Raw genomic sequence first — 25,870 nt, 5'->3', positions numbered from 1 at the left:
ATTATTTTAAAAGAAAAAGTTAGTGACCCAGTGTCACAGCACTGTGAAAATAAAGTTTTTTCCCCCTGCCCCCTTATTCCTCCTACAAAAAGTAAATATGCACCTTACTCCTTCTTCAGAAAAATCCATTACAGTACACAGCCTAAATTTTGGAAAATACCTTACCTTCTTGCTTAATAAGTGTGAAGCCCTCAGCTTTATTCTTCAAGCACTAAGGACTTGAATACATGTAAGTACATGCTTATCTTTATTAATATCAACATATCTTCAGACCTGTCACTGCACCTAATCCACCGAAGCATCCTTCCTCCCAGGAGGTGCACCAGCCAGTACACAAAACAAATTAAAGCAGTGACCCCTGTGTGTCTGGAGTGAAGGAGCAAGCCATTATTTCCTCTGATGTCCAGAATATAACTGCGGGCCAGAAAGCACACAGACAGATCCCTGCCACAATGGAAGGCAGCACAAGCATAGTCCCCATGTCTGTGCGAGATCTAAACAGCTGGAACTGGAGCATCCCAAATTAATTTGATCCTCTGCCTGCTAAGGACCACATCATGCTCTAGATTAAAAGTACATTTACAAACAATTAGAAAGGATTCACAGATGTTAAACATGCTACAAACATCAAATTAAAATAAGAGCAACACCTGTGGAACAGGTCATGTCGAGTTTTGGACATGTAATTTTCTTTTCTTACTACACAGGGCCTGGACATTAACTCCAAGTGTTTAGAGGACCCTTCGGGGATCTGAATTTTTAACGTAAAGGGAAATCTTCATAGAGTCATTCAAAATAATTTTGCATGGAAGGGACCCCTGGAGGTTATCGGTTCAAGCAGGGCCAACTTCAAATTTGGATTAAGTTGCTCAGGTAGATCATTTGATGATAAAACTAGAAGATTTTGCTAAGTGCAGCTTGATACTTGGGAGCCATTCTGGCCTAATTAGACAGTTAGCCGTACCAAAGAAAATGTAATGTACTTCAGAAATACCATACTTGTAAGAGCTAAGGCTATATTTCAGTTGTTCTCAAGAAAACTCTACTGAGCAACATTTAGGTCTTCTTTTTTTCTGAAAACTGAGGTGAACCATGCTCTTACAGCTCTTATATCTGACAAAAAAGGGCTATATCAGTAAGTCTTACTACACTGTGCTTTGCTCATGTTTGCAGTGCAAACAAAGAATACACACCTCAGTATTCAAAAGTGCCTCAAAAGTCAGCGCAGAGCTATTTCACCTCAAACTAATGGAAAATTAAAAGGCATTCACTTTAACCCAGGTAAACACGCAGCTCATGCACAGCACTTATTTTGCAGAGCACTATTTTTCAGAATATGTATCATAAGTTAACTTGTTGGGGTAAGGCAACTGAAATGTGCCAGGACACCACAAGTGCAGTGGAGTCAGAGGGTGCTAGCACTACAGTGCAGCGAGCTGCTCAGCACATACTTTTCAAAGGTATGAGCACTACTACCACAACCTTGTAGGGACTAGCACAAAAAAAAAAACAGGCAGCCTTCAGAAAGAGTTGTGACGTGGCTTATTTCTTCTTTTAAGGTGTCATGATAAAACTAATTTGTTCTGGGGTAGCAGTTTTACTGAGTTAGGTACCCGAACGGGCAAGAAGAGAAAATGGGGGCAAGGGGAAAAAGAATGAAGTTAATGAAACAGTTCGGACAGAATAATGATGATAAGAGGTAGAAAGGACATTCTGGAACAGCTGCTTGGACAAAATACACTTGACCTTAAATAACACCAGGCCTCAGTGGAAACTGCAGCATTTGAAAATCTACAGGCAGCACAGTGATTAGGACCGCTTGGGTACAGATTCCCTGATCACCCAGTTCAATCGCCCCTGAAGTGTCTCAGTATTCTATAAAGTAACCCTGCTTTGGTTTAGCCCCCCTCTCTGCCCCCTCTCATTCCTGCCATTCAATGGTTTGGTTCCCTCAGGCGGTCAAAACAAGATAGACTTTGTCTGCTTTGGTCTTGCCGACTCCTTTGACTGGAATCCGTGCAGATGGGTGCATGTGTAAACTGCACGTGGGAGGGGAGAAACGCTTGATGTCTAGACACTGCCACTGACTACAATTTCAGGCTCCTTGGCAGCAAGTACGTGTTCTTCCTCCCCTAAAATCTCCCGAGCACGCAGATAGGACAGCTGGGGCTGAAATGGGCTAGTAAATACTTTAGATGGGATGAACGGTAAACAGGTCTCTCAGGATAGCACACCAGTTTGCCTCTCCCTCAGTGCTGACACTGACAAGACTCACACCCTAGGGGTGTAGGAATCCTGCACGCTCCTTTGCAGTCACCACAATGATGACATCTGCACTCTCAGGCTGCAATTCCACATCAATTGGCTAACATAACTGTTGCAGGATCAAAGACTGGATCACCCTTTGAAAAAATAAAGGGAACAGATACTCTGCCACACCTGAGGAGGTGCAGACCTTGATTTCCCACAAGGAGGTACACCACTGAACACACATGGCAAGGGGCAGCTCTTCTGTGTAAATACTGAGAAACATTCTTTCTGCATGGTCCCTACGCAGCTCCAAAGACCCCATAGTCCTAGCAGGAATGAGCCATTGCTAAAAACTCTGCTACAAGCCAAAAAGCCATTGTCAATATATTCCACCATATTCCCGTGCAAGGCACCAGAGCTTTCCATATCTGAAATCTTCCCTGAAACATCTGGAGATGTTCTTACACTCACCAATGTCAAGGACTCTCTGTTTAGCTGTGTGCTGCCGGGAATGCCAGTACTTCCAATATTTCAGCTGTTCATCTCTGTTTTTATCCTCACTGAAAACAACCATGACCACACTCTATGAAAAACAACACCAAAATAATTAATAGTCAGGAACACAAAAATTAAAATCTCCATATGCCTCTAATTCTGATCCAGCCACTCTCACAGTACTTTGGTTGTAGAAGATTGGGTTTTAATCAGTCCAGTACTACAGTGTACTTAAAGACTCAGGACAAAAGAAATGTAGCTGTAAAATAATGCAAGGCCCAGAATTATGTTATTGACAGTCCAAATAAAAATTAATCATATTCTTAGTTTTAAAAAGTCACCTTCACTGGCTAAAGGCAAGATATTTTCAATTTAGTATACATAAATACACTTTTTGGGAGCAGGACTCTTGTATATATATGTGTTTAATGACAAATTCAGTGTAACTATTTACTGATTTTTGCTGAGGTTTTCAATTCACGTTCTGAATTCACTTTGTTAAATTGTGATTCAAAGGAAACAGATTGAATTTTTATGCAATATTTTACACAAGCAATATAGGCTTTTTGAATAAGCCCTGCTGTAGGCAAGCAAAACAATACAAAACAAAGGAAGAATGATCATACAGTTAAAATCAAGTGAAAATAAACCAGAGAAAAAACCCTTCACTTTTAAATATTCTGTTTGATTTTCACCCTGAGACACTAAGCACAAAAAAATCACTATCAAGCTGCTTTATAAGCCAAGGAGGTAGATTACAATTGATTCATCATCTGCGACCCTCCACAAACCACCACCACAATCCTTCATGCACTCTCTGACCTTCTGCATTCCACCTATAAAAGGTGAACACCATCACCACATCTTCCTCTCCATGGACACGAGGCAGTACACACCGTGGAGGAGTCCTGGGTTGTGCCTGTATATACTGGGTGGGCACCAGGTGTGTGTGGCTGGCCAGCTGATGCACTAACCACAACTGGTCGTGCAGACTAGCTTTTCCACCAAGGACACCACTAATGTTTTTATGAACCACTTACAGGGAACTTGTAGAAGTTTAATACCTTCAAAACCTCTTGCCCTTCTGTTAGCTTTGGATGGAATTGGCAATAAATTCAACAGTCACTTGAGGAGAGCCCTGACAAACAGAACATGATTGTGAAAGTTGCACACAGTTTCACAATCTTCTGTCAACTACATCCTCCAGAAGGATGCAATCTCACCTCTCCTTTATAATTTCCACCCTTCTGCTTCCACGGCTTCAAAACTCATGTGGCAGTGCACTGAACCAGGTACATGAGGACTGGTTTTCAGTCAGACCAGTGACCTCCTGACTCCTGTTTCAGCTCTACAAGTGCTAGAGCTGGAACCACAAAATGGGAAGGAATGGGTGGCAGGGAAAGAAATTGTTCAGCAACAGAGATGTCTTACTTTGGATTCAGCCAACAGCTTAACATCCTAAGGAAACCAGGCTAAAAATTAACTGCTAATTCAGGTTTCCAAATCATTGCCTCTGTTTAGGAAGAGTCTCTCTAAACTTCACGTATGATAGAAACATATAGGTTGCTGTCTGCTTCACTGCTCACACTGACTTTCATTGGTTCCTTTGACTAAAGTCACAACATTTTTAGAGAGCTTCATGTATTTGGATGGAAACATTTTTGCAGCCTCATACATATGCAGCACTGCCAGCTTCAGGGTAAAATTTACAGGGCTCATTGCTCATTCCAAGGTTACTGGGTTAGGATTTATGAACTCAAAAACATTACCAAGGAAATCAGGAGGCCCATTCACCAGGTAGATGTTGCTGAATACACAAGCTACAGTTCTACGCACAGAATCTAAGATGCAAACAATTCATTTTGTTACACTTCTGGGTGAATGTCAAGTGAAATCTCACACTTATGAAATGAAAATTATTTAAAATTTATGTCACAAAGGATGGATTCAACTCTTCATGTTTTCTCTGAAATGCACTGGAAAGCAGCTGATTAAATGCTCCAGCGAGAAAAAAATTAAATTAAAAGCCAATCAACCACAACCATATCTATCTGCAGAGCTACATTCCCACCTAGGAAAGAAATGGGACTATACCCTGACTTTGCTGATGGGATGTCGGAAGCATTTGTTGTCACCCGTCTCACTCAGGGTGATGGCGTAGAACTGTCCCTTGTTCAAGTAGGTCATGGGTCCTTCCCCTTGCTTTTGACGCAGAGACTTGGTAGCTTCTAGTGTATACTGAAAAGTGCTGCTGAAAAGACAAGGAGAGAAACACCCACAAAATCCATATCACTTTCCCCTTTTCTCTTTTATTATGTAATTATTGCATTGAATAAAGCATAAGACGCTAATAACAAAATTCCAGGAAACTGGCACATGGCAATTTAAAATTGCAATTTTCTTTTTTTGACTTCATCAGATCCCGCAGTCAAGCGTAAAACTATCTGGACTGTAAGTTTATTGGATCAAAGGCTAGATCTGTACTATCTCTGAAAGGAACCATTATGAATTATGAGACTGTGTACCTCACAATGAGAGTGTCAATTACCAAGAGGGGATTCAGTATGATTTGCAGGAAATCATCATCTCCACAGACATTTAAACTTAGAAGAAAGTTGCAGAAAGAGAAATAAATAGGTTTTTTAAAAACCCAACCAGAATAAAACATGTTACAAAAGATGGACACAGAGAATAGAAAGTCCAGCTGCTACTTTCAGCACAGTTCAAACAAGGAATACAAAGAGAATGGACAGTAAGTTCATTTGTTTACATGCAAATCAAGGTTTTTATAAGCTTTCTTTTCAAAATTAGCCACACTGAATGAAGTGCCTACATTTAGCTTTATCTTCAATCAAGTAACCTCCCTTTAGAAAAATGTCAGGGAAAAACAGTTAGCTCTTGTGTTGAAATTTTAGATCTTAAAAAGACCTTCCTTCACAGAAGAACTTTCCAACCTCAAAGCACTTCTCAAACCATGAAAAGTTAAGGCTCCATTAACTAGTGAACTGTTAGCTGGAAACAATTCTCACTCAGCCTCTTCAGCCACCACCTCCAATAATGGGCTTGAACAATAATCCATAAAAATTATGCCTGCAGCTCCTCACATTCTCTTACATTAAAATAATGTTGATTTTGTAAAAAAAAAAAAAAAATATAAAATTTCAAACTGCACAGGAACCTAAATGCAAAGTCCTCCTGAACTGAAGATACAGTGGAAGCATTTTCACAAAGGTTCTAACTCAACAAAGTATTTAAGCAGTGCCAGAGCAGAATCAACAGGAGGAATACGTTAGTCCAAAACAACAGTGTATCCCTAAGTTTCTAATTCAAGCAAATACTCTAGATCATCATAGTACTGCCATAGCAATATAGAAATAAAGGGAAAACAAAAGATATTTTAACTATCCAATGGGAAAAATAACCACAACAAAACACGTAACTAATAATTACATTTAAATCTCCACTCAAAGAGAAGGTAGGAAAAAACCAACAGATCCAGTCTTTCCATCCAAAAGGAGCTTCAGACAGCTTAGTATCAATTATTCAGTTTAGTTGCAATCATTCAATCAAATGAAGACAACTTATTATTCCTTCTCAGCTTATAAATTGAAATCCAGTCATTTTTCTAGTTGCTTAAAAGTTACAAGTCAAAGCAAAACTAAGGTAATAAGCAAACACTCATCTATACCTACCCAACCCAGCGATGGCAGCACTGGTGCTTCCACACAAGGCAGCTGCTGCCACCATGAAGGCTCTTGCACACAGCGGGAAGGCAGCACAAAGGCACTGCTGTCCCCTCTGCTGTGGTGTGTGCTGGCACAGGCCCCTGTCCTGTGTGCAAGGGGAACAGAGGCACTGCCAACACCGGCAAGTGTGGACCCGTCTGAGTGGATTAGAGCTATACCACCAGTGCTGCAGAACCAGCATCTATCCTGCTGCACCACTTGTCCTACAGATGGACCACCCATTAGAGGTAGGGGCACAGCCTTGATTTAGCATCACACGTAGGGACTGCAGATTTTATGTTCAAGACCACTTCATGACACACATCAAAGCACACTGAATGTCCTGGGAGATGTGCCTCAAAACCTCACACCAGACAGAAGAACTAACGGGGATATGTGCTGAGAAGGGCTTAGAATGATCAAAGTCAGACACACACAATGTCTTAACAGAACTGCCTACAGTCTGCCACGGGCTGGTCTTCTGTTCCTTGGCATTCTGCGTGTTTCAGTCAAAAAATGTAAATCCCAGACACACTGCACTTGGCCAATTTTGGAGCCTCTCTGTAGTACCATTTCAGCTTTCTCTTCTTGTTTCCAGTTGGCAAGCAAACCATGTCCTATAGCAGGAGAATTACTCTCACTCTTAAAGCTTATTGCAGTGACTCAATTACTATAATACTATTATGAACCTCACCATGAGTCTCAACTAAACCCCTGTGTAGTCACAAAGAGACGTGCTAGCAAGCTTTCAGTTACTTGCATATTCACCACTTCTTTTTTCAATCTGAAATTCTCATTTCTGAGCCTTCCACTTCCAGGTAAACTACATACATCTTTCCTGGGAGTTTTCTTAATGTGCATTCAGAGGTTTCATTCTTAATGTAACCTGGGCCGTAGCATGAAAGACCTAAATGTGTGAGAATTGTTAACAATACCAATGCTTCAGGATTCAATTTTACAGATATTCAGTATAGTGAGTGAGCAGCCTTTGCTAAATATCAGCTTCATATCTTTTGTCTATATAATGACTCCGTTCTGAGCTCACTGCAGTTAATGATTGTTTTAACATTCTTCAGAAAAAATATCAAGCTGTAAGGAACCTTCAGCACAGTCAGAGCCATATGCCTAATCCACGAAAACTACGCAGGCATGTTCCTGATTCTAAAGTGAGAGTAATCTCTCAGATATAAACAGAACCATTCACAAGTATGAAATAAAGCATCAGTTTAAAATCTTCAGTGATTACAGTCTTTCCTAGATAAAGGGACCCTGCAGTGTTTGCCCATGCTACATGCACATTCTTCTGTGCTTAGGCAGAACAGTATTCTTTTCAAACTTTAATTTTTGAAGCTTTTTCTTGAAGCTTTTCAACTGTCCTGGACATTTGACTTGTGCATTCTGCCATCCTGAAAAGATTTTTCATGATCTGGTTGTCAAAGCTATACTCTTTTACCTGGGGAACCAACTTCTCAACAGCTTTCATCTTGCATATCTTGGGCGGGGGAGCTTCAGAGGAATTACGAGTTTAAAGCAATGCTGAGGGAAGGCAACAGATGAAGATATAAACTGGCCAGATCCAAGAGCTAACATGAGCCGGAGAGTACCGGGAGAATGATGCTTGGCAGCATCAAGGGAGCCCTGCAGGTACCCCAGGGGGAAGAAAGGAAGGGTGGGAAGTGGACACAGGCAGCTGCTCCTCAATACATTCCTGCCTGATGCCAGTCAACACGCTGCAAAGCTTATGCCATACCTTGTTTGTTCATAAATATATTCTTCAGCCCCCACTGACACACTCCGATACTTCTGAAAAATAAGACCAATTAAATACTGTTTGATAAAATCAAAATGCAAATACCAACAAAAGTGCAGCTATGTTTATTTAAAGATAACTCAGAAGAAACATCAACCATTTAAAACTCAAAATACCTAAAAACTGGAGTGGATATTAATAAGCTAGTCACATTTTATATGAAGGTTAGAGATTGACATTGTAAAAAACATACAATTTACTTACCTAACCTCAAAGAATTTGTTTATACTATAAAGAATGAACAAACTAAGCACAGCTAAACAAAAATAAAAATTAAAGAGATGAGAACAGCATATTTGTAATTGTTAAAACTGTAACCAAAGAACACAGCAAGCAATTGACCAGTGTCCACTACCACAGGGATCTATAAAAACTCATCACTCCTTCAGTACAACACAACTAAGTCACTTCATAAATGCTTTGAAACCATTCCTAAATTTGTCTTTATAATGTGTTTGAAAACTGAGTAAGTATTAGAACAAATCCAAATCCAGTCATTCTCACCAGTACTTAGGAAATACTTTGCAAGCACTTATGAAAACTAGTAAGAACAACTGCCTTCCCACTTCTAAACACTAACTTTGCCTAAGTTTCTTTCAGTATGTTTTGACATTTTACCTTATGGTTTCCCCACACCTGCTCCATCCAGCTGCGCCTACACAACAGTGGCTGGAGGAGCAGTCAGAGCACAGCCAGGCTAAGCACATCCTGGGGTTTGGGCAGCTGAGAAAAACAAAGGGACAGGCTCAGTGCTGAGTGAGGCTGCAGCAGGGTGGCAAAGCTCTGACTGCTCCCATGCCACATGCATGTGAACACTTGGGGCTAGAAGGCCACCAAAACAGTGGCACACATCTCCTCTAACAACTATGGCAGGGGGCATAAAGTTAATTGTCCAGTGTTCCTTGTAGAATTAATAGGGGAAGGGAAGGTGGAGAGGAGTGCACTTAGAAAACCACTCCACCCACTTTTGGCAAGCAGATTTGAACTGATTCTGTCTCCACAGACTGCACAGAAATCCTAGATGGCAAGTACTGCACCCCATTATTAACCAATCATTTTAAAAACATGTAACAATATATTACAAAAACATGTAACAAAGTTACTATAACACAGAATTTGGGATGCAAAGCCAACGTATAGATGTAAAGTTCCTTTTTACGTCCAAATTTAACAAGTTTGCATGTTTGACAGCTCTCTGCACAGGGCAGATGGACTGTTTGGGAACCACTCAGCAGCATATCCCAGAACAAACCAATAGAATGGAATCACTCTGCTACAGCACTCCAGGGAAAGCCGTGAGTATGGCAGCATAAGAACCATTTACCAGTGACATAAAAACTGCCAAACTAATATTACTTGGTAATGCAGAGCAGTGTTTCTAATCCAAGGTTTGATCCTACTGATTTTACAATGGGAAGCTAGATTTCTTCATTATTTATTCATTTAGTTGACCTGCATGTGTTCTATATCTGAAAACGGATTTCACCTCCAGACATCCTGGATCTATGTCGCTCATGGAGACAATGTATTTTTCTATAATACACAAACACACAGTAAATTTCTCATATACTAAATCAGGACAGTTCAGCCTTAATGTAGCTTGCCTTGTACTTTTGTTATGTTTACAATTTTGTAGAGTTGGGAGGAGAAAAACCCTAGGGGAGCTTTACCATCTAATATCTCTAATTATTTTCAGAGGTACTGTCAGCTTTAAATTGTCTTTACCTTTCTACAATTCCAGCTTGTTTGCCTTATTCTGCAGCAGGCAAAAGCAGCCAGAGGGTACTCACCATACTTTACCTGACTGTAAAATTACTTTGACTGTAGCATAACTGTAAAATAGTTAGAAGGAGCTCTCCTTGCCTTTTTTTCTCCTCGTTCCTGTACATACACACGCAGTTGTTCCTTGTCTGTTAAATTCTCTGTTCCCCTCTATTAGTCTAATTTTGCTACTTTTTCTCACTTGCTTGTGTTGCAGAATAGAGCTTAGTGCAATAAACAGCTTCTGAATAAATTGCTTGGGCTTATCCAGCAGCAGAGGCTGTTGCTACTCATTTGCATTTTCAAAAGGACGTCTAGAATTTCCCTGTTACAAAGTAGCTATTTCTTACTATTCTGAAGGCAGATCTTGTTAATGGTAAACAAATCTTCTTTCAGAATAACAACTGTCTTCTACTTGACACAATATCCCCAAAGACAAAAAAAAAAATCAGTATTTATTATTCTCAGAATTTTCAATAACATCTTTAAAATTGTCTTCTGAAATGCCTCATGATGCTCCCCTTTAATCAGAGCACAGACTGATGGAAACACAGCAAGGAGTAGAAATTAATTTGTTGAAACAAGCATCACTATTCTTCTAATGGCTCTTGTGGACAGTTCAAATCTCCTTATCTTGTTTACAAGCTCAAATATTCTTATCTTGTTTACAGCTTTTTATTGCATTCTTAGATGCTAATTTGAGGTGAAAAACTTACTTCTGTTCCTCCATCTTTGAAGGTGTCACTGTAGGTGCTGTCAGGAGTACTGCGCTGATCATCTTTAAGATAATTTGTGTGGGGAGCAATGTTGGACACTTCATATGGTTCAAAGATAACACCTCGGTGCTCCTCATTTTCTCCTCTTGCATAGTGTGTTTGTGGGGTCATAAAAACAGGGGTGAATTCTTCTGCTTTAACCACAGTCACTGCAGACCCTGTGATGGGTGTTGAGCTCCCAGACACATTTGTGTTGTATTCCCTTTTGGATGACTCCAAAGGATCCTGGTTCAAGGAAAGGTTAACTGGCACTGTCTTCAGGACTTGCACACGGTTCTCTCCCCCACTTAAGTTATTCTGAGCTTCTGTGGTATTAAGACAATTTCTGTGAGACAAAACCAAAAAATATTATGAACTGTCCTGATAGAGGAAATCCTTTTAAATAACTTAATGGTCTTAGATGTCAAGGAAGAAGATTGTTCAATTCTGATAAGCCACTGCCATAAGAAGTAATACATTAACAAATACTAGGCAAAAGAAATTGTGAGGCAAGCAGAGAGGTGCAGAGCTCTTTAACATCTTTAACAAATGGGGAAAGATAATACATTTGATTTTATTTGTTACAATAAATTCTGGGTATGTAGCTTATAATTTGGATGGAAAATCAATCCAGCAGTACAACAGCCTTTAGACACAAAATAAGAATAAGGCAGGGCATGGATTACTCACAGTAGATATCTTGCACATGAAATAGGCAGAATATCAACAGCAAAATTCATATGCAGATGGCATGCTCTTTCAGACTGTTAACAGGCCACTACTGTTTGCTTAACTCTGGTAGCAACGCTGCTCTAAAAGAGCAAGCCCAGGAATTCCATTGTAGCAGAGTAGATCAGTAACTATAGTGGCTGTAAGGTAACCTCAGCAGCATTCCCACATCTACCCACAGCTGCTGTTGAAAGCAATCTGATAGTAGTTGCACTGACACAAAATTGTTAACTCATAGAATTTTAGTAGGTGTAACATTGTTTTGTTTTCAACCCGGGAGAAATGCTCTGACACTACCCAGCGCCCAGTTCCTCTCTCTTGGCTTTCCACTGAAGCCAGATTTGTCAATTACACTCAATTTAGGAACCAAACATCAGGAATTTCTCTGGTGTTCGTAGAAGAAAAACTGTCCAAAAAACATTTCATAGCCTATTTTGAAACAATAAATTTACACTATTGCCTATTGAAACAATCACCTTACCAACAGCTAGTGGAGACCATCTAAGGCTGTCACAAATTAGCTACATTGAAACAAACCTTGCATAGCTCATCTCTGTCATAATTTTATATGGAGATACCTTCCAGTATGAAAAACTCCTTTGTTTCTACAAAAATATACACTCTTTCTTTCCTGCAGCTCTTAATAGTTGGAGGCAGCTTCCTTTGACTCAAGTAACTTTTAGCCTACAGAGAAGAGCTGAAATCTGAGAGGAGAAAAACATTCTAGGCAAATGACTTTAAGAGTTACTTTATTTGCTGGGCAGTTCCTAAATTATGTTAAATAGGACTCTATAAATGAGATTACTGAGGCCAAGCTACTCACTTTTTGCCCTACAACAAGAAAATAAAGAAAAACAGCCAAGTCAACAACTGTCAAGATAATCTGATTTTACTAATCTCAGCAGCAGCAGCAAAACACCACCAAACACAAACAAGGAGTGAAACTCTCAGCTACCTCCCAAACTGCATGTTTGAGAATACTATCCATTTTTTTCTAATCAATTGAAAGTAAAAAGGAGTAAAATGTGCTTCCCAAAACAGCCTTCATTCTTTTAACTTTTGAAAGAAATCCATAAACCCCTGAGGCTCTCACAGTTCACAACTGATCAACACTTTCAGTAGCTGGGTGTATGATTTTGAATAATACTGTACCTTTTATCTTGGTCTTCTTGATTATCACTCACTTTGTTAACAGACAACAGCCTTTTATCTCTGGGAACCTGAGAACAACACCGGGCATGGGGTCAGGTAAATGCAACTGTCAGGCATTTGCAGCTTCAGACTGCTCTACTGCAACAGCTAGAAAAATGTAACTCTATCAGTGTTGTCTAGTTCACAGATGCCAGGAGCTGTTTTTCTTTGGGAGACTGACTGTGAACAGAAAGAAAATTTCCAAAGACAAAAAACATAGGAATTGTTTTCTTTTCCAGTTCTTCAGCACACCAGTTAGGAGCAAAGTGCTCTTCTTTATGCCCTATCTTTTGAATATCAAGCTAGGCCAAGCTATCTCAAAATCAAATCTCATATTATTCCAAAAACACACACACACTCTCCACTGAATAAAACAAGATGAGAAGGAAGATACCATGCTTTGATGAGCTCTGCACTGAGACCATTTCAGCTCAGACAGAAAAGGCTTTTCAATTAAACCCTAAGCACCAGGTAAGTCCTCCTGTTAGAGAGAAGCCTGGAGAGTGCAGGATTCACACTTTGAAAAAGTTTGTGGATCTTTCCCTTTCTTAGTATGGGGACAGGTCAGGGCATGCTGGTATGTCATCAGAAACACTTACTTCTGCTTTGCTGATTGCATCAATAGCTATCAGAAGTAAAAACCCAGTCAAATCTGGCCCCTTGACAGACTCAGAATTGACACAAAGTGACTTTAAAGATTTGTATTCCTACACACCAGTGTCCTGACACCAGCACAGATATGAAATCACCAAGTGAAAAGTTGCTGCCATGACCATATTTTTCTTTTCTTGCTGAGCCATTAATTTGGGAGCTCAAACTTCTAATCTATCTTTTGCACAAGACATATCCACTCCATCCCAGCAATTAACTCAGTATTAAAGAGCAAGAATAGACTAAGAATGGGCTAAAGCCATGCTTTTTACTTTTAAATATTTTAAAGAAACATTGGAAAAATATCTGACTTTAGAGGAAAAACAGTATTACAGTGCACTCCAGTAGCCAATGATAACATCAACAATAACTGCAAGACAGCAGCACAGTCAAGAGTTCTATCCAGAGCCACTCTTTCTTTTAGGGACATCCCCTTTCCCTATTAAGCATCCTGCTGGTTAAAAAATTTCTTTCATTTATTTTTTGAACTGGGATAAAAGCCACAGTTTACATATGCTGATTCCCCTTTTAAGATTATATATTTTTCTCTGAATGATGTTCTATGTTTAGGTAAATATCACTACAAGGAAAAGAAAAGTTAAAAAAAAACCAAAACCCAAACCGTTAAATTTAAATCATTCCTATTGACTGGACAAAGTAATTAAAAAATATTATCCAGCATGTCAGAATGAAGGAGCCAGATTATAAATAGGGACAATTCAAGAGTCTCGTGCATTGGAAGTCCTCTACACTTCCCCATTAGAGCATAGAGGTTAAGTTTTAAGTTTGTGTTTGGGAGTATCAAAAAGAGTTATCATTTTATCCCTATCTAAGACAAAAATAGGTATCACTGAATGCTGGAAATGGTTTTGAGATGTTAATCCCACCTTCTTCCATCTGAACCCCAAGTCTTTAGCAACTGCCTGGAAAAAGGAGCAGATATGTCTTTTAGAACATGGTTTTGAGAAGGAAAAGGGCTATTTTCTGGTTTTGTTATTAAAATCCATCAGATTAATGAACTGCTACATACAAAGGTATTACTAAGACAGAAGCCAATACTCCAGATACCCATACACATCCTGAATTTTATGAATCTGTATTAATTTCACAGACTCTGGCACTGTGGTAACTATGTCAAGCAGAGAAAAGGACCTTTTTTTCTTTCTCACTGGGAACAGTTTTCTCTACTGACAACAACACACAAAAGCAAGGAATACAATCAGCAAAACAATCAAAACAATATTTAACCGTAAAGTCAGTATATGGCATCTTCCCTACAACCCCTTCTCCTGAACACTCAATTAATGCAAAGAGATTAAAAAGAGGAGTCCATTCATTAAAAGCATTTATGCTAATAAATACTAAAAGCACAGGTTTTTAATTCCCATTCCTGTTACTGCTTCATTAATTACAAGGGGACCTGGCATTGCTATGCTGGCTTTCACAGAAATCATCTGTCCAAGGCAGCCATAGCTGACTTCAGGGGAATGGAGATTGTTCATTTCACTATTTCATACTGTTGTGCTTGGGAGACAACACTGATTCTGTAGGCAGAGTACCAAGGGGTCAGCATGGGTTTCAGAATGACATTTTTGCATTACACAGAGATGCATTCTCTAGGACTCTCCTCTGATGTCATCAAAAATCTCAAACATAGCTTTACTTAAACACTATGAAATATATATATTAAAAAAAAAAAAGTTACCAAAATAGTAAGTAAAACCCTGGGTTTAGAACATGACAAACTGAAACTACATCAGTGTTTTTCCTGTAAATTGACTTAGATCTCTGGCTTTGTGTCCAGCTTCATTTCTGTCCTGCAAACCGCCAGTGCAAGGGCTGGCCCTCGCTGTATGTTTGTATACAGCCTACTGCAATCATTATACAAACAAAAATAACATGGGAAATTGTCAGATGAGAGATACCCCAGTTAAAGAGCAAACTAAAACATGTGTGGAATGAACCAGAAAAGCAGACAAATGTACAGATGGACAAGGCCTCCCCTTTTACACTTCAGTATTTCAAGTATCATCCAATGTTCTTGCAAAGGAAGAACACTATGCTCAAAAAGAAAAAAAAAAACATGGTATAAAATTTAATATGGGAATTCTGAGATTGTTTTTTTCTCTCCAGAATTAAATACATCAAAACTCTTTCAGACAGGCTTCCTATAACAGAATGGGTGCATGATGGACACATTAGAGAGAAAACAAGATGCAGTGACTTCTGTCTTTGAAAACTGGCTCTTTTGATGCCTCATGAGTGGTCCCTGCTAGTGCAGCAGGGAGGGATAATGACAGAATTACCTACTTTATAATAGTCATACAATAGGCCAAGAGCAGCAGCACTGTCCTCATCACCATTTATGCTCATCATAGCCTTGGTAGCTGCTGTTAGGGGATTCTCCAAATACGACTTCCAGGCTTCATCTTCACTGGTGTAGGCTCGTCTGGTGTTGAATGAAGTGTCATTGGGCACTAAGGCCACAAGTCGCTTGTTACTGCATAGACAGGAAGAATAAAATTGTGATCCAGAAGGGACTACTTTATTCACAAGGCATGGTAAAGAACATCAAATAGCTAAATTAAAGTTATATGATTACATCAAGCAAGCATCTCTGGGTTACACTTGGTGACATAAATATTTATCAGTATTAGCTATCTTCAGTTCTTAAGAAAAATTCAAATGCGTGCAGATCTTGTGATAATAATTCAAATGTATTTTAACTAATACACAGACAGAGCTACAAAAATTTTTAAACTATTTGGAAAAAAAATGAAGCAACAATATAAGAGTATTTTACCCCAGTATTCTTGCTATGTGTACACTTGATTAGGGAAAAAAATCCAACATTTAACTGACATAAGAAGACATGAATGAAAAACAAGAAAAAGCATCTAATACTAATCTAGGGTTCACCTAAACAGAGTATAGTTCAGTATTTATTAAGTAGGTACACCTTAAAATTAAGCTATTCTGTGCTTTTAGAATGCAATTTGTCAGTAATCTCAGAGAAGTTTTTTGTAACAGGTCACGAGCAATAGGTCCAGTGGATGGAACAGAAGTAAACATATTTGGTCTCAATGCACACTTTATCACTCACCACATCTAATTATAAACCCATGGTAACACACACAAGACCATCAGTGAGTGGCATTTGCAGCCAGAGCAGTTTCCTCCAGCCTGAGAGTGGTACAAACTGACCAGTGCCCGTGTACACTGCATAAGAAGCTGCTGCACAACAGCTACGGCTGAAATTTCCAGTATAATGGAAATATAAATGAAGATAATAGCACTTGCTTTTGCAAACTGTTCAATAAATTTATTGATAAAAGAACTGCATTGAAAAAAAAAAGGTTGCAGGCCTATTACATAAGACAGTAGGCAAACAGATTAGGCAAGGGAAATAGTGGAGTGAGGAGTGTGCTGCTTCATGGGTGTTACAAGAGCACTGTCAAGAATTGTGGCTCAACTTAGAATTATGACGAAACTTTTAACACATTACAACTTACAAATGTGAAAGTTGCAGAGATGGTAGTATAACTAAATATACCAACTTAACTGTTAAAACTAGTAGTTACTCCTGGTGACCTTCATAAAACACCTTTTGCGATCTTCCACATAAAAGCCAGTTTAGTAGTCAGCCTCCTCTTTCTGTTCTGCCTTACCTGCACCAGTGCCAGCTCCACAGATCTAACCCAACCAACTGCTGCTGTTGCACAGAGAGTGGCATTTAAACTGTGCAAACAAGACTTTTATTTGTTTTCCGAAATAGGATTTGATAAAAGCACAACTGAACCCACAGAGTAAATGCTCTCAGATGCTGGGAACATGCCTTGCCTGGCTCCCAAGCTGCAGTGACCAGCAGAAGGCTGGGGTATCACCAGAACTGTGCTGCAAGCCCAACCTGCAAAGTGCGTGCTCCAGTGCTTAAGGAAGAAGAGGGGGATGGTGGAGATTATAATCTCTATGGTACAGAGCACTGTTTACAAGTTTCTTTATTTAATGAAAAACAAAATAATCCATCTTGTACACAGAGCACAGTTTTATGACCTCTGTGGGGGAAGAGAGCATTTCATAGCTTCATATCAGAAAATACAGCCAATTACAGTACCGGTTCTATTTTCCTTTCATATAAAGTAACTGGATTTCGGAAACTACCTTTTTGTTTGCTTTTTTTGTTTTTGACAACACTTCCTCCTGGCCTTTTGCTGAAGATTTTTGTCCCTCTTGTTTTCACATATATGTTTGTGTTGTTACAGGTTTGATTCAGCAAGTGTAGCTGAGCATAAATGAAGAGCCTAAGGAAATACAGAGGCACCTGCTAGGTCTGCTGCCTTTTCAATCCCTTATTGTTAGCAACTCAAATCAGATTTGCAACAGCCCTGCTGTTTGTGCCAGAGGTAGCTGAGGGCCTGTTTCCACTCTGGAGTAGTCAATTCTCACTGGCTCAGAGGCAATTATTCGAAGCAAGGATTCTCCTTTCCTCAACAAAGCTCCCCTTCAGCTAAATCTGGGCTGTTTCACCGCATGGGCAGCTGCCCATTGCAGCGCACAAAATCACGCTCACTCTTCCTCCTGTAGCAATCTTCCCTTAAAATCAATAACTGCCTTTTGTTCTCAGAGCACTCACACCATGCAACAGTCATAACTGATTTATGAGCATTACAGTCAGACAACAAGATACCTTTAAAACACACCTTTTATGACTTGGGCTGTGCTTGTCTGTAAAAACGCTGGAGGGGAGGAGTCAATCTCTGTTGCTCTAACTTAGTCAAGTTGATCTTAGAGCAATGACCAGAGTGCCCGTCTCTCAGAGGTGCATATCTGATTGTCAGGGGAGAAGCCAAAGCAAAGGGGATAAATGCTCTAGAAACAACAACTCAGTAAGTAAGCAGTGGGGATGGTTGGAATGGCACAGGTGCACAGACCTAGAGCCTTCCCAACATCTTTCCAGAACATTTTTTTCTAAAACTCAGGTTTTCGCATTTGACAACGAAGTATCTGTCTCCTCTGCTTTGAGAGATGGTCTGCAGCATAATCAACTGCCACACTCATTGTGTTTACTCTGCAAACAGACTGAAACAATAGCACTAAGAAAAATAAAAAACTTCCTCATCACCCCTATCCCTGTAATCAGCTCTGTGGGAGGTTAATGGTCAGAGCTAATTATCATGACTTAACATAGTCAATAATTTCAAAGATTACAGCCAAAGTAGTCAGCCAAAACAATTGGGCTCACTTAAAGGAAACTTCTCTATTAAATAAGGCTGTTTGGATGAGAGGGAGAGTTTCTCTGAAGAAATGAGACTTGTGCATGCACACACATTCCCCTTCCTTCTTGCAGAACTGCTGAACCTCCTTGGACGATTTCAGCTAAATGTGACAGAGGGTAGCAGAGTCCTCCATAACCAGAGGAGATAAATACACTGTATTTTAATATACACCAAGAAACCCCAACATCCTAAGTGAGGTTCCACACAGACAAGCTCCTCGGTCTTGTCATACTTCCATGCCAGGGCAGCCCCAGCTGTTCCAGCTGTGCAACTGATGTCAGCTGGCAGCTGCCTGGGAGGGAAGTGACTCTGGTGGTACCTGGATTGTGTGGAGGACAAAGCGTGACACCTACAAGTAACAGCAATCCCACGACAGAGCTGCCCTGACCATCCCAGCTGAAAGAAAAGCCTAATTTGGAGCCTGCAATTAGCAGATCCATAGATCTATGAATCTTATCAAAAGCTGAAAATCCATCAGTGACCACATCCACCAAGAACCACACACTTAAGGAAGAAAAGATAGGCCAAGATTGCAAGACTCCTACTCAGCCTGACCAGCAACACCAGCAAATACCCGCTGTAGCTCCAGTCACAACTAAAAACCTGCTAAAGAGCAGAGAACACGAGCAACCCCTGCTGTGCCCATTCCTCACCCGGGCCAGCCCACCACCCCTCTATCTGGGAGTCAGGATGTGTGCTAACAAGAACACAGCTGCGCGGGACACACTTGCACAAGCTGAAAGAACATCCTCGTTTTATCGTGGAGGAAGAGATGAAGAATTAGGATACTTTGTATCTAAAAAGTAAATGTTTCCTTTCAAGCTACCACGTGAGCTCCTCATGAATGCAAAATGCTTCCACTGTATTATGTCAAACAGTAGTAAGTGTGGAAGAATGAAAGGTCTTTTCTGGGCAATGGTCTAGCTAGGAACCAGATTGCTCTGGCAGGGGAGCATTTATGTCAAAACTAAAACTTCAGACGGCCTTTATTTTGCAAAATCTTTTTTTTTTTTTTTTCTCTCCACTGCTTAGTAGAGATTTTTCTGTTCATACAAACCAATTGGAGAGGTACATTGTACTTAACATCAATAATGCTAAATGGAAAAGGCCAGCCTTTCAAGCTCTTCCTCAGATTAAAGATAATGAACATACAAGAGCCAGCCCTTGGGGCTACAAAATCCTACTACAGGCAAATTCTCACCCAACTTCATGCAATTTTCGAATTAGCTCACAATGAATCAGAACTGCCCATTAACACACTCATGAACAGTCGTAAAAGGCTTGGTGATCAGAGCTTCCTTTTTATTCAGAAACAAGGTGTCCTGCCTGCCAGTCTCTCAAGTCCAATTTTGATGCTCAAGAGCTTTCTTTTTAATTTGGAAAGCTCAAGCAGCACTCAACTTCTCAGCTGTATCTGCCACTGAACATAAAGCAGACTGAGCCATGCTGCATCAAGTACATCTGCATCCTGCTGCATCATATGCTCAGCATTACATCCTGATCCAGTTGGAACTAGTGGGAAAGAAAGCCTCTTCCTACCTGCCCCATATCTTTTGCCTTGCTCAGGAAATTCAACCCTGAAATCCAAAGCAGATTGTGTAAACTGCCAAGGTGGGCACCCAGCCCAGGCATTTCCATTTTTTAACTGTGGGGTGTTGTTTTGTTTGGGTTTTTGGTTTGTTTGGGGTTTTTTGGGTTTTTTGGTTTTTTTGGTTTTTTTTTTTTTTTTTTGACATTGCATTTGTTTTTTAAAAAACAGCTGCAATCAAGATGTTCCATGAATATACCTGCAGACTTCTTCACCCTGTGACAATGCAGGAAGACTTTCCCCTCCCTGCAAAGGCTAGATGCCAGAAGGGAACACACAAGTAATGTGTGTGAGGCAGGAGAATGAACAGGAGAGGTCCCAATTCCCAGGTTTCAACCCAGGCCTGAGCCTGCTCATTCTTACACAGGTGAGATAAAAGAGCACCAGGCCCTTCTGCACACATCGTCTGCAAACTGTTCCTTCAAGAGAAGGGAGGGACACAGGGCTTTGGCCCATACAGCTGTCATAAAACATCCAGAAATTTTAGCACTAGTCAAATAACTGGAAAAGGCAAGACAGACTCACATCACCCTTGTTTCCAGCCCAGCACATCAAGGTCATAAGATATTTATCAAAAGCTCCTTGTTAGTTGCATGATAAGAAGGTGACCAGGGCAATTGCCTCCAATCTGCAAATGCTGGGAGAAACACAAATTCTAAAACAAGGTTCTAGCCAAAGGGACCACTTCTGTTGCACACAGACATACATCACACACCACAGTGCATTCTGGTCTTTCCTCCAGTGCAAAGTCAGAAATGGTGAACTTGTAGAACACGCATGTTTCATTTGGTGTGACAAAAGGTACAGGAGCATACTCCAGACACATCCAAGAACCAGAAAATAGAGCAGAAGTTCCCACTTCAGTTTTGACACAACCAAGGAGGGCAGAGTATGATCATGTACAAACATTTCAGTAGCTCTCAAAACCTCTGTAAGTTTATTTTACACTTACACAAATCTTAGTTCAGCTCTAAGACAACTATAAAACAGATCTAGAACAGATGTTAATGCAGTTTGTCTTAAAATTAATGCACATACATATGAATTCACAGGCACAAAATGAAGTACTATGACCATTTAAAATGAAGGACAGGTCCCACAGAAGCTGCATAAGTTAAACTTCAGATTCCAGATCATAAATGTCTGCCTGTGCTCATTACACAGAGAAGTATAAATCAAAGCTAGTCCTAACACTTGAAACCATTTTTTTCAGAGATTCTAATGTTAGTTTTGGCCCAAGTTTACTACTTTCAGAAAATTATTTTGCCTACTTGACATCAAATTAAAAACAAAACAAAAACAAAACAAAATTTAAAAACCAACCAAACAAAATACCACCAAATAAAACCCCCACAACTTGTGTGGTTCACTGCAAGTTTTGATTTATTTGATTAAAAAAAAACCCCACAACTTGAGACACGTCAGGATTTATTGCCAAAGGTATAATTAAATAGTCTCCAATACTGTTGTTTCAATTAGATAATAGGGTTCCGTTAAAACTACAAAGGAGCACAAATATTTAAGGAACAGGAAAATTACGGCCCATGTGTCTTAGCATTTTGTCTTTCATAGCTGACAATCTCATCATTCCCAGAAGCACAACAGGTCTCCAAAATGTACTTAACCAAATCCAGTGACTATATAAATATACAAATGAATTGAGAGTGAAGGAAAAAAAAAAAAAGGATTTAGACCACCAGGAAACAAAAAGGTAAGATGCCCTCTGGCCCACAAGTCCATATCAAGGAAAAAATTCCCATTAAAGAGGCTGAGTCATTTTGCCTTCTAATGAAGGCAAGTTTGGGACTCTTGCAATTTTGGGACAATTATACTTTTTGAGCACAAGATGAATCTGAACAAGACTACACACGTGAAATGATTAAAATAAATTATTTTACCATTACTAAACAGTCTGAAAGGAAGTAAAATAATATATTAAGAATAGCAACAATGAATGGCAAAACAGACTAGTTTAACAATTAGATGCCTAGTAGAAGTTTTATTTGTTTTTACTCTGAACCAAAATAACTTGAGCATGCAGCAGTGATCAAGAGATTAAAACAAATAGGTGATTCATTAACATTGACAAAAAATTATTATTAACTATGTCAAAGCGGAAGTATGAAAAAGAAATCTGACACAAGGACTAAATACATACAATAAATGCCTACTGAGGACTAGTTCAAGTAGGCAATTACTCTGGGACAGACTTTTTATACCTATGATTTCAGAGACTTTGTGTTTCACTAGTAATAAAATATTATTTCTACCAGACAATCTTGTGTTACTTGTGTACTAAGGCTGTTGCTTTTATTTTTTTTATCAAAACAAACAGTCTCAAAAAAAGGACAGGTTTCAGCACATTTGTAAAAAAATCAAAACAAGGAAAACCTGAAGCTCACAGCATTTCTACAGGAGCTGACAGAGGTGATCAGAATTAGCAATTATTTAGCAGCTTCATGGCAGGCCATACTGTTTTCCTAAGAAGAGTACTTCATGTGTGCAGCACCCGAGGTTGCTTTAGCTGTCTTGAAGAAGCTAGAAGCATAAAATTAAGAACAGGTCATGACAAGGCAGCCCAGACCTCCTACAATTTAACCTGACCCTTGGCCCCGTGGTCCTTGTTCATTCACTGCTTCCACAGAGTTAATGGAAATGGAATAGTTACTTCACTGATAGCACTGATTGCTGTTTTTTTCAGGATATTAAACCTTTTATGTAGCTAGAAGGAAAACATGAATTCAACAAGCAAACCTGGGAGTCAAGATTTCCCACAAGTATTTTTTAAAAGTGTACAAACCTGAAAATATACTTTATAGAAACACTTAAATACTTTATTATGGAATATAGCATTGCCTCCCCAAATTAGGAAAATTAACAAATCTATATATAAAAATATATAGCTATAAATAGATAAATATATATATAAAAGAAATCTATATACGCAATCTTTGATGTTCGAGACATACTTTCAAACTATAGATACATTGCAATATTTGACTTCACAGTTCAGATGTATTTAATATGTTTTCCTTGGTTAAATATTGTGTAAGCAACTACTGTCTTTTTTTATTATGTCAGCACTGTAGAAGAACAGAACAGTATCCCTGCATACTAACATGTCTGAAATAATTACTTCTTATAACTAGCTAGTACTGTCCCAATAACTGATCAAAAAGCTAATGAAGATTTACCCCAGGATTAATTCCTAGATCAGCATTTGAAAGTGCAATTTTGTGTGTGTACAAAGAACAGCAGCTTAATTGGCTGCTTCCTAATTAAAAAATACTTAAGGTAACCACTGCACTGGATTAATATTTGTGAAAATGTTCGGCAACAAATGTCAACTGGTGTAATATCATTTCCCCTTCAGATGTCCCAGCCAAAACAGGGACAATGATGTCCCTGATGACCCTTCCACAGGGAACACGTTATGTGACCATTACAATCAACTTAAAGCGACCTGGGAAAATCCCCTCCCTCCTCTTCGGCTTTGATCTTCAGTCTGGTCTCAGACTCCAGTGCCAGAGAGACAGTAGTGTAAACAGCAAGTCCTAACCATTTGATACTCTTACTCCTCTTAGCTAAGCTTATGGTTGCAAGTGCTATTTTTCACCTTCCTTGCCCAGAAATGGTTTTCTAGGGAACATCTGTGACAGTATGTCTGGCATTCGAAAAGCACAAGAACTAAACACATCTAGTTCCTGCTTTTCCATTCATTCCCAGATGAGTAACACTTTGGAAAATTAATATCTCACTGGATGCCCTATTCAGACAATTGGCTGTGGGGAAAAAAAAATAATCGATTTGTCACCTAATTGCTACTTAATATCTGCTGATGGAAAACGTGTTTGACTCTCAAAGAAAAAATTAAGAACAAAACACAGAATCACATTGTAAATGACAAACACCCTTTCTGTTACAGCATTAGATGCTTAAGTTAAATACGATGAAGGCAGTAAATTTACACACTGAGGAGAAAACAGTAAATCAAAATTACGCTGTGAAGAGCCCAATTTCAACTTCTGCCACATACACTACCAAGCAGCAAGCTGGATGCGAACATGCCTCCACTGACACATGGGAACAGGTCTGAACCCATTCCCACCTACGGGTTTGCTCTCCACTCAGTTATTTACTTAAAGCACACGCTCTGCTGCAGACCCAGGCTGCCCCAAACCCTCCTTTGCGTGGGCAGCCTGAGCATGCCCCAGCCCCAGCTACCGGGTGTCCTGAGCAGCTCTGCACAGCCTGGGCTGTTGGGAGGCTGGCCGGGGGCAGGCAGGCAGCTGCGCAGCCAGCAGAGAGCCCGGGCAGCCCGCAGAGAGCCCGGGCAGCAGTGTGCTGGGGCCTGCCACCAGCCTGCCCTTCCTGCAACCACTATCCCAGCACACCTGGGCCTTCACACAACTCCAGGAGCAGCAGGGACACAACTGTGGCATTTACAAGACAGATCCCAAATGGTTGTACAATTGCTGCTCCTCATTCACAGAAGTGCTGTCAATTTCTAAAACCCAGTTAAGTCTCACAAGTAGGAAACTCACTGATTTGCTCCACTAATGCACTAGAGCAGTGACTCTGGAGTTTTGTGTTGATCACTTTTTTTGTATGCTACTAAAGAACAACTTTAGCCTATAAATGCAGAAGTGCACCCTAGAATAATCTTTTCACCTTGCAAAAGGGATGCTCCATCCTTCCCACCCCGTGTTCCTCAGCCTTCATCAATGCCCCGGTTCCCCTCAAAGGATCTGGAAACTGGATAATAATGGAAGCAGCACAGACCCAGAAAACACTCAGAGTGGGAGGGACATGCATTTCCTTTCAGAAATAGTTTGAACAGTTATTTTCTTAACACCTGTCATTTGCTTTCACCCCTGCTGCATATGAACCTAGACCAATGAAAAATGGATGTCAAAAATAACACCAACTCTGAGCCAGTTCTCCAGCTGCACAACAGCTCTACTGACACAGCTGAGAGGTTGGAACAGAGGTAGAAACAAGTGGCCATAGCCTGCTTCAGTCGGTATTACCTCTGAAAAATGCATGTGCAATCATGCCTTATCTCTCCTGACCCCAGAGTTTGTGGAAACAAGCAGAAAAGACCCAGTTGAGCTAGAAAGACTAAAGGGAAAGACAGGGAGATAGTACACCTATCTCAAGGATAATCTCCCCTTCGAAGCTCCTCAATTAGCGTTAGAATCAAACACCTGGTACTTTAGCATTTTCACCTAACTGTCCACCTTCCTCCCTAAAGCACTACAGAACCTGTCCCCACTGCTCCCTCCAAAGACAGACACTGCAGGCAGCTCTGTGTAGTGGTACAGAAGGCTCTACCACCTCTCCAGCAAGGTGCAAGTCCCACAGAACGTATTTTTCCACACTTTATATCCCCACCCCTGCTTAGTCCTCCACACCAGCACTTTAGTAGCACAAGCCCCACAAAAACATGTCCAATGACTCTGACAAATTAACTGACTTCAAAATAATGAGCTCCACTCTCCAGTCTTGCCTGTAGGGAAGATCTGGTTTTAAGTAAAAGAAAGGCCATGTGGAGGAGAATAATGTACTCTCTGGATTAGGTTCTAATTGGATATAATTAGAACCTAAAAAAAAAAAAAAAAACAAAAAAACAAAAAAAA

At 39.9% G+C, this 25,870-nt stretch overlaps 1 protein-coding gene across 1 annotated transcript in view; it reads right to left on the bottom strand.

Annotated features, from left to right (window-relative positions):
- The window catches only part of GRHL2 (grainyhead like transcription factor 2), a 152,883-nt gene that overhangs the window by 32,220 nt on the left and 94,793 nt on the right, over positions 1-25,870 (bottom strand). The window contains exons 5-10 of the mRNA XM_041470564.1: positions 15,678-15,910; positions 12,678-12,745; positions 10,758-11,142; positions 8,221-8,273; positions 4,840-4,993; positions 2,722-2,833 (exon numbers count right to left, since the gene is read on the bottom strand). Coding sequence (XP_041326498.1) covers positions 2,722-2,833; positions 4,840-4,993; positions 8,221-8,273; positions 10,758-11,142; positions 12,678-12,745; positions 15,678-15,910 — 1,005 coding nt within the window. The remainder of the gene's footprint in view (positions 1-2,721; positions 2,834-4,839; positions 4,994-8,220; positions 8,274-10,757; positions 11,143-12,677; positions 12,746-15,677; positions 15,911-25,870) is intronic.

Source organism: Pyrgilauda ruficollis, unplaced genomic scaffold (assembly GCF_017590135.1).
Source record: "Pyrgilauda ruficollis isolate IOZ18807 unplaced genomic scaffold, ASM1759013v1 scaffold25, whole genome shotgun sequence".
Classification (NCBI taxonomy): domain Eukaryota; kingdom Metazoa; phylum Chordata; class Aves; order Passeriformes; family Passeridae; genus Pyrgilauda; species Pyrgilauda ruficollis.
The sequence above is the reverse complement of the archived record's forward strand: the minus strand, read 5'-3'. Positions and strand labels throughout refer to the sequence as shown.